Source organism: Vidua chalybeata, chromosome 2 (genome assembly GCF_026979565.1).
Source record: "Vidua chalybeata isolate OUT-0048 chromosome 2, bVidCha1 merged haplotype, whole genome shotgun sequence".
In the NCBI taxonomy this organism is placed as follows: domain Eukaryota; kingdom Metazoa; phylum Chordata; class Aves; order Passeriformes; family Viduidae; genus Vidua; species Vidua chalybeata.
In genome coordinates, this window is record NC_071531.1 from 14,313,123 (window position 1) to 14,323,114 (window position 9,992).

The window sequence follows — 9,992 nt, forward strand, 5'->3', positions numbered from 1 at the left end:
TGCTAAAGGCAGAATTATACAACTGTGAAATGAAAGAATGAGGTAAGAAAGGAAGAGAACCACAACTGAACTTAGGAGAAGTAACCTTATCCCCACACATGACATTACTTTATCCCTATCTATTAAACTGTTTTCAGTGCCAGTTAATCCTTGGTTTGAATGCAGTGATATTGCCAGCAGGCAGTCACTGAAGAAACAAGTCCACATTGAAATTGTGAACATTATTCTACTTTTCTACTTTCGTTGTCCCAGTTCACACCAGATTAATTCCAAAGGCTCATCTTTACTTTGGTTGTGTCTGTGTTATTTTCTCCAAAGAGCAATATACTGTCAATGACCACTTTACTCTGGTGTCACAAAAGTGGATGGATCCATACAATGACCTCAGAAAATGAAGATGTAAAGGAACTCCAGAAAGGTTAGGACAGATCCTAGTGGAATGTAAATGACAAAATTTTCTGTGTCATATTCAGCTCATGCCCTCCCAGATGCACAGACTGTCCACTCCTGTCTGCCCTCAAAGGTAACTGAGGAGTAGGCTCTGGACAGGGGACAGCAGTGGCAGTGACAGCAGTTCTTCCTCAGGTCTCACTGCTTGCTTTTTCCAACACACACTGGACTCTGTATATTCACTCTGCTTGTGGGAAACAGACCCAGCCATCCAAAGGTACTGAGTTTATGGCACATGCTAAATCAGGCCTCCTGCACTCATGCCAGTCTAGCTGTGTGCAGTCAGTTTAGTGCTTACAGGAATGTCTGTTGTGTCTGCACACAATTCTCAACATCTGGTCACTTGAATAGCCGAGAACTCAAATAGAGTAACAAGGCTGGGCACCTCTGCTCTAAGCCATGTAGCAGAAGGCAGAGCAATCCCACAATACTTTCTGAATTTCTGGAAAATGACCATACATTTTGGCCACATTGCACTCTTGGTATAAAAAAGGTGACTAGGAATCCTTCCAGGTTAAAACTGTTCCAAGACAATGTCAGTTCTTCCATTACTGCCATGTGAAGAAATTAAAAAGACAGTATTTGAAATCTCTCCTATCCTGTGAAATACATTCCATTCTAAAACTGTAAAATATATTGTCCAGCACCAGAAATGCACAGAACAATTAAATATATCATTGGACTTTGATACTGCCAGAAACAGCACTTGAAATTTCACATAGTAAATTAAGCCATAAGTCCTTGAAGAATCAAAAAATACTCCCTCATTAACAACTCTTTGCTTCTACTATCATACAAAGCTTTTTGCCCTTCTTTCCTTTTCCACTGCTGTTTTGTATTGTATTAAAAAAAACAGAACTTGTCTCCTCTTGTCAATTATGTATGAGCTCTGCAAACTGTAAGGTCACCAGAACCTACTGCAAAGCTTACAGGAAACGAGTTCTTAACTCAGTTTTATATGCTTAGTACTATAATGTTATTCTTAGTAATTTAGGGCTTTTCAGAATGATTATCCAAGTCCAACTCCTGAGAATTTAAAAAAAAAAAAAACTCTTCCACATGTTTGCTTTCATTTGCCCTTTTTCTATACCCACTCGCCCATTTTTAAGGCTGGAAAAAACCAGCACATTTTCATGTAGATAACATCAGGAACTGGGTTATTCTTGCATAGGAATATTTTAGCATCCCATACCCCATTAAGAAGCTGCTTTAGATCTGTACACAGTTCTCAATCAAAGACCTGAGGAGGGAACACTCACCACGACTTGCAGCATTCGATCATTCTGGGCTTTCGGAGCCTCGGTGAGCATCTGGGTCAGTGTCTGCAGCAGGGTCTTTCCAAGCAGAATAACAGAGCCAAACATGGCAACTATTCCAAACACCATTCCTACACTGAACCTACACAGAGAAGCAAATAGTTCAACAATGCACAGCCACAAGACAAAAAGGGTATCATCTCTGGCTATGTAAATCTCTGCTTTATAGCACAAGTTTTTACACAAAACACAGGGCAAAACTTACCTGATGCTACCACAATTCATCAACAATCCAGTACAAAAATGCTAAAGGAAACTAATAACAATAATATACTATAATAATACTAACTTATATTCTCCTTGTTTAAAAAATGTTTTTCATCCAAACCATATCCTGATCAATTTTCAAATACTTTTATTCAGTTACTCAAAATGTGTAACTTGCTTGTAACTATGAATATATAAATTTATAAGACTATAGAAACATAACTAACAATATATAATTGGCCATGTTGCACCACATTATCACATATTTAGAGACCTGGATCAAATTATGGGGCAGCTTATGTACTTATATATATAAGCTTCCTCAGTACATTTTGCATCATTCTCATAAACAATAAAATGGGCTAAAGAACAATAAATGAGACTGAATCTTTTGTAAAGAATGACTAAAAAGTACAACTGCAAAACCACATTAACACCAATTTCTTAAACTACATTACTCTTCTCAACAATTTTTCATTAAAATCAATGTTGAAAATAATTTCAATTCATGTCACTCCACCTAGTGACATATTTTTATTCAGCATTAATATTACTATTTTTATTTTACACTGTCCTATAGCTGAAGGATGTTATAACTCTTTTTTCTAACTAAAAAAAACTTCTGTGATGCAAAACCAGTACATACACCTCACTACCAGTCTTTCTTCTTCTCATAACAGCTCAACTGTTCTCTTATCAGCCTTAATGGAGCTCACTGGGAATTAGTAGATTTATTTTAAGCAACATGTACTTGTAATGTTAATTAAAGAGACTAGTGGAAACATTATACTGTAATAAATTATACACATTAAAATTGTAATTGATACAGAGCTATTTCAGACTGATTATTACAAAATCATTACATACTAGAGAAACCAGTTTGAAGTACATCTCTTTTATTACTATCTCACTGAGGGTAGCAATACAGGAAATGAAAAGAAATTCAAATCTTACTCATTTTATATTTTCAGAGCAGATACAAAGTAATGCTAGGAAGGCAACTGAACAATAGTTTTCTAACCCAGTCCAGGAGCACCCATATTAGGCCACCCTACTTATCTACCCATTCCAAGCACTGTGCAACCTTTGCATGGAAAGGTGTAGGCAGATAAAAGACAGAAGGTAAGCAAGGTGCTACTGAGCAGGTATCATTGCTGAATGTCTGGGCAATGATTAACTACAGCTACACAGCTAGCTCTGAATACTGTGTAAACTCGAGTGATTGGGAGAGCTAAGTCTACAGCACTGGGGATGATCTAGGATCGGAGCAGCTGCTTTCAGACCTACTTCTGTATGCAGTATTGCATGTAATAGCTGTACTCTTCAGAACTATGCATACTTCAAACCACAGGTAAAAACAGTTTAAGGATTTCTAGTTTTATAGAATCTCAATATGTAACCTGTATTACACTTATGTATTTTTTAGCAGAGGATAAATACTTATACTGGCACAGTACAATTAGTGCAACCACTCCAACTGGTTTTATCATTACTATTAAAATATCCATGTCTACCCACTGCCCTTCTAATGCTGAAAGGCACCAACATGGCTCAATTGCTGACTCTGACAGAAGAAAAAGGATGCTGAATTTATACCACAAGTAGAGAAATTTGGGTTTCCATCTCCCCCAGTTGTAGAACTGGCGGTTGAAGAGAGCTGTTTGCCAGCGCAGGTGAAAGGGAGAGACGCTCAAGCCGTACGTCAGCAGCCAGTCCTCGTACGATGCCTTCAGAGAGTTGGAGGACTGCAAAACAACAGAAAACCAAAAGTTGGAGGACTGCAAAACAACAGTTTGACCACAACATTCTAGGAAGATTTTGTAATGTGACTGAGCAGCAAATGTGATCTGTTTATATAAAAACAGACGCAGAGTTTCAAATAGATGTCCTTTTTTTTATTTGCTAACTTTACTTTATGGTGCCTGCATTCTCAATAGGCTTTAGTCACCTGCTCCATGGAAGCTTGTGTCAGAAACCCAGATGAAGGAATGCTTTCCTTGGAGGAACTCAGAGCTCAGGAAAAGCACAGATGAGCTTTGAGCCTACTGACACTGGGCAGTTCCCAAGGCAGGAGTGTCTGACACAATCCAGACAAGTCTTTGGAGCTGTCTGAACTGGAGCACTGTTCCCAAGGTTCCCCACAAGCAGCAGCACCTACTGAAGACATCCAGAATGTGTAGTTCACAACAGGCTCCGTTCTCCTCCCTGACAAGGAACTTGACAAGTTTCTGGCTGTTGTCCGTGGTCCTTTGAACAAATTTAGAACTTGCCAATTCCTTGCATTCCTCCTGCCCTGCACCACAGTGGTGGTGGGGGTTGAGGATTTCATACTGCACAATTGTATTAACAGCTTTTCTCATTTTGTCAAATTAATTAAATCTTGAACACTGAATGTTTATTTCAAATAACAGATTTCCTCAGCTGCGAGTCCCATTTACTTGAGCCATTGTTCATGCATCACCTCTTACACCACTTATCCTTTCTGCCTGTATATTTCTGTATCATTTCCTTCTTCTTCTACTGATTTCAGCCACAATTTTATTCTGTCATCTGAGGGCACCATCAGAAATTTTCTCTTTAATGCACTCCCATCAACACCACTCACTCCTTATGGCACTATTAAGTTTAATCATATCAGCTTTTGCTAATTTGAACAGAAGATATCACAAAGATGATTAGACTTGTACACAATTAGTGATACATAAGCCAAGGAAACAAAGAAAAATACCTCCTCACATAATCTACCTGATAATTCAGAACAAAGATACATGCATCATTAAGAACCCCTGATATGAGAAACTGTCTTTTGTGAATAAAAAAAAAAGTCCTATTCATTCACACAGTCAAAAAACCCTCAAAATCACCCTAATACATTATTCTACTAGAGTTAATCAGATACACTGATTTGACACTTGAAAATGTGTTCCTTTTATCACATGCAAACCCCACTTTTTTCCCTAGAAATGCCACAAATTCATCCTTTTGAATTCATTGCAACAACATCGCAGCCCCACTGTCCTAGCAAGATATAAATAAGTATGAAGTTTTCCATGAGGAATATGGAATCATTGACTATACAGCTGTCAAATGTGGAAAAGAAAGGTACCAAAAATTTTCCTTTTGTATTTTCCTCACAAGCTGTGTAAACATTATTCACGACCACTGAATGACTGCAAACTTTTGCAAAACATATTAAAAAGCTCTTTGCAAAGTTTTGCTCCTTCTGTCCTGAGCCCAGTGGGATCCCCACATTAAACACACATCCTCATGCCTTGGTATGCTTCATCTCAAGCTGCTTTAACACAGGCCTTGGTCCTGCTTCTTTGAGATCGACGAGCTCTTTGTTAGATTAGTTTTGCTATAAAAGCAGCACCTATTTATTTATGCAGCCTTTAAAATGCTGGACACCTGCTAAACAATCCAGGAGCTCCACAGGTATCTGCCAGCAAGCAGGAGTCCTTAACATTCTTTGCTGGCAGAATCTGTTCAAGAGCTCTGAATCATTTCAGCTTCCTGACCTTAAATGCTGAGAGCCAACCTTGACTGAATGTGCCTAATGCATCCTTTATTTCTCACAGCAGAAGGAGGGACAACCTCCTACATGTCACACATGACTGTATTTGTTCTTGCCATTTGTTCTGATCCTTCAAGCAGAATAAAATGTGATGACTTAGGATGCTGGGGAGAAGGAATTCAGGGGTCTGAGTGATTCCCTCTTACAGAATCCAAGCTTCAGTGAAAATGTTGGTGGCAGTGGTACAACAAGGAGCAACAAGAGGGACTTAACATTCAAAATTCCAGCTTGATTTGGCATAGCTTTAGTTTCCTTTTAATTTTAGCAATATTATAATATGTGGATTTATCTGTGCAAAAGTACATTTATACGCAGTTATACTTTCTATATTGTAGTCTAGGAGTCAGACTGCTAAAATAGAATATTTAAAATCTGAACAAAAACCAGTAAGGGAATAAACTGAGCAAAAAACATTGCACATTGAACAGATTTACAGAATAAACAGTAACTGCAAGTTACAGCACACATCCTTCTCTTGCCAAAAATATCAACAGGATCACACATGGAAAAGTGCTCCCACATTATTTTTCACTCAATTCTCTGTACATCCTTTTGGTGGAATTACACTGAAAGTGATTTGAGATTTAAACAGTACAATTAATTAAACAGTACAATTTTGCTGTGGTAGCTAGCAGCCTTGGGTTGTGACTGTGGTGGAGATTTACAGTACCAGCAGAAAAACATGCAACCTGAGCTTCCTAATGATATAAATGTGGTTATTCAATCCAAATTCTATTTCAACTGTGGTACCCACAGTGAAACCTACGACTGAGAAGTACAACAGGAGATCTATCAGTAAGTTCACTGAGGCTCAACAGCTCCCACATAATTCCTGAGGATTAATAACCTTGGTCAACTTTTAGTTAAAAGATCAGAATTAAAATTTAACTCCTGGACTCTCACACTTGCTATAGAATTCTAGGCATTGCCCCTTCTTTTTCAACATAAATCAGGCATTAAGTAGGCTCCAATGTAAGGGATTTTTTTCCCTCCCTTGCTGCTGCAAGAAATGCAGTGGCTCTCCTTATTTCCAAAAATAATTTTATTGATTTTATGTTCTAATAAATGATTTTATAGCCTAATGCATAAAGAGATCTTCAGAATCTCAGAGATGCAAATGGTCTCAGCATCATGGCACAACAGGTCTGGTACCTGAGCTCAGTTCTTGCTTCACAGCCCAAGAGCCCTCACCAGACACAAAGCTGCTGCCAGAGGAGAAGCAGCCTCCTGGCTGACCTTCCTGCTGTGTCTCACTGCAGTCAGAGCACGTTCTCCTGGTTCCTGGCCAGTCTTCTCCTGTGTTTCAAAACAATGCTGTATTTTTTTTTTTAACACTTAACATAGACTTGCTGCAAGAAAATTTGAGAAGTCTTCAGGTAAATGACTGTATTTGTTCTTGCCATTATGTACAGGCTGTATTTTACAATTATCAGCTTTCATCATTAACAGAGCTCTCCAATTAGCTGCAGGGGGAGACACCTTTCCAAGTTTTCCAAGCATCTGAATTTTCTTGTATTTCTTCCTATATTTCACAGGAGTGACAAAATGCACATTTTGTACTTTCGTATCACTAAGCCTTATCTGCCTTGGCAGAAACAGATGCAGCTCCTGGACTGTAAAATTAAGAATTACAGATCAAACTTCTCATTTCCTATTCCCTTATATTTAATCAGCACGAGCCTACTTTTTATGCGTGCTTTGCAAACTCAGTCATGTCTTAGAAATCGTAACTCTGAATCTTAAAAAAAAAAACCCAAAACAATGCCACACCGCTTAATGAAACTTGAGCAATGCACAGATGCATCCTAGATATAACAAATGATGTCTTGGTGTATTTTCTTTTTAAAACTTCCCCTCTATACCAGGAGAAAAAGGATGAGTCTCCTAATACTCTCCGAGGATCAAAGTTTATTTCTTTAAAAAAGTATTTGTATCGAATTCTGTCTCAATTTTTTTCCAGCAAAACTAAATATACTCAAAAGAAATAAATACGCATTGCTTTTTACATCTTTTAGGAAAATCACCATTATAAGGCACATATTCTACACCGCAAACTTACAAGGTTGTATTGTAGGTTTTGTTAATATAAGAATAATAAACTCCAGCCAGCACGTGCAAATGCCACGGAGCCGCTTAAGCAGTGTATTAAAAGCTGTTTCCCCTGACTTCTCGCGGCTTCGGTCGCGCAGCCCGGAGCCGCTCAGAGCCCAGCGCGGCGCGGGAGCGGAGCAGGGGCTGCCGGGCCCGGCTGCGGGCCGGGAGGGGCGCCGGGGGCCGGGATCGCCTCACGGCCCGCGGCAGCGCAGCGGGGCCCTGGGCCCGGCGCGGGGGGGAACGGGGCTGCCGCTGCCTCCTCCCGGCCCCGTCCGGCTCTGCGCCCTCGGCCCTCACCTTGAGCAGCGTGTCCGCCAGGTACACGGCGCACCAGCCGCCCAGCACGGTCACCACCACCGGCACCGGGATCATCGCGGGCCGCGCCGCGCCTCAGCGGGCAGCCCCGGAACCCAACCTGCCCGGAACCTTTCTTCCAGCGCCTCTGCTGCCCGGGCGGACGCTTCCGGGCTGCGCGTAGAGCGAGGGGAGGTTGCGGCATGACGTCACGAGCCGGGGCGCGCGCGCAGTGGGGCGGCGGGGCCGAGGGGCGGGGCCAGCCTGGTGGGGCGGGGCCGATCCGGGGCGGGGCCGGGGGCGGCTCCTCCCGCCCTGGCTAACTTCGCCTCAGCTGCCTCCACCGCCGAGTTCTGGGAGAGGCTGCGCCGGAGGATGGAAGTCTGTGTGGTGGCAAGATCAAAGCACGTTGTGGAAGCGCCTCAGTAACGAGGGGGTAACGGGATTCCCTTTAACCGCTGACGTTCTGTCAGAAATTAGCACCGACCTGTCTGCACAACAAAATCATTCTGTGAGGCTGCCTGGGAGGATGGCTTTCAAGCAGATGCTTCCTGGCCCCGTGTTTCCTTCCCAGGCCACGGTCAGTGCTGATTCTCCAGCCGCGGGCCTGTGAGAAACATCAGTCACTTGTTTTTAGAAATTTTAAAAGTTTAATAATGAAATGGTTATAAAAATAGCAATACAATTAGAGTAATAAAAAACTAGAGTTAGGACAATTACAAGATAATAAAAAGCAAAGAGTTACGGATGTCTGGATGTTTTTGGACATTAAGCTGCCAAAAGCATGCCTTGTGAACAAAGCAATAACCCTTAAAAGCCATAGCTTGTTGCATATTCATACATCTCATACATGATTCATAAATCCCTTGCAAATTAAGAATTTTTCTGTTTTTTGTCAACTTCTTCCCCTTAATCCTGGTGGTTCCATAAAGGCGGAGAGAAGGTGGAAGAATGTTTGTCTTTTCCGATAAGGAGGCCGTAACTCTTTATGTGCCCTGTCGCTGTTATCTCTGTGCGAAGAGTTTCCTGATTATCTGTCCCTTTCTTGAGCTAGTAAAAAAATCCTACATCGCAGAGTTTCTATTTTAACATTATGTTGTAACCTAAAACTATATTTAACACATTGCTTAAGAGAATTAATACAGCATAAATTTCTAACATCACACTTATAATATTCATTGTAATATTTGCGAAAAGCCAATCATAAACCACGCATTCTTCACAGGCCTGTGTTTGGTCAGGCTGACGCGGAGCTCGTTGTCCTCACGGCTTTGCATGGGTGCCTACGAAGGGGTTGGTAACACGCCGGGTGTGGCACAGCCTCAGTGCTGTCCCTGCCACATTCTCCTCATCAGTGGGCAAGATCCTGGCAGAGAACACAACTCTGACAGCTGACCCAAATTAACCAAAGGGATATTCCATACCATGTGGCATTAGATTAAAAAAACTAAGCAAAGGAGGAGGAGGCATTTGTTATTTACAGTGTTTGACTTCCTCAGCAAGTGAGAGAAAAGAGCCCTGGGCAGCCTCTCCTCATTGGCATTTGTGGGTGCAGAGCAGGAATTGATGCTGGTAGTGCACGCTGGCTTTTGCTTGTTGTGTTTGCTCAATTCCTTTGTCTTTCATCCCAGCTCGGGGCTCATCTGCCCCTTGCATTTAGATTTTCCATCATTCTAATAACCCCACTTTTTCATGGAAGCTGTTCATGTTGACTGATGCCTTTTGAGAGGGTTGGAAAGAACTGCATTTGGACATAAAATCTGAAGAATTACAGGAAGTGTTTCCAGCTGCATGCAACCGAATTTGAATTAATGCACTTTCATAGATGACTTTGAGATGTCCCCAGCATCTAAAAGAGCTTATAAACAGTAACAGAATATTGAGATCTGATAATGATTTTTTTCTGCACTGGTTACCAGTCTAAGAAATTTATCAATTCATTAAAAAATTATGCAAATATGGTTTATTCTACACCTTACTGGTTGAAAACTCAAGTTGTTCCACAGACCAACATGAATTTAATGTAAATATACAGACTATAAACCAGTGGTGGTTTT

General features: G+C 41.0%; 1 protein-coding gene across 16 annotated transcripts in view; it reads right to left on the reverse strand.

Annotated features, from left to right (window-relative positions):
• MBTPS2 (membrane bound transcription factor peptidase, site 2) overlaps positions 1 to 8,663 on the reverse strand; it is a 51,865-nt gene extending 43,202 nt beyond the window's left edge. For 15 of the 16 annotated variants that reach the window (XR_008429150.1, XR_008429149.1, XR_008429145.1 and 12 more), the window contains exons 1-3: positions 7,939 to 8,663; positions 3,570 to 3,718; positions 1,710 to 1,848 (exon numbers count right to left, since the gene is read on the reverse strand). Coding sequence is in view for 6 of the 16 variants with exons in the window: in XM_053934053.1 (XP_053790028.1) it covers positions 1,710 to 1,848; positions 3,570 to 3,718; positions 7,939 to 8,013 (363 nt within the window). In the remaining 10 variants the exon portion in view is untranslated. Of the gene's footprint in view, positions 1 to 1,709; positions 1,849 to 3,569; positions 3,719 to 7,606; positions 7,916 to 7,938 lie in introns of those variants that run through there. The other variant, XM_053934056.1, reaches the window with a different exon arrangement.
• Between the last annotated feature and the right edge of the window lie 1,329 nt (positions 8,664 to 9,992).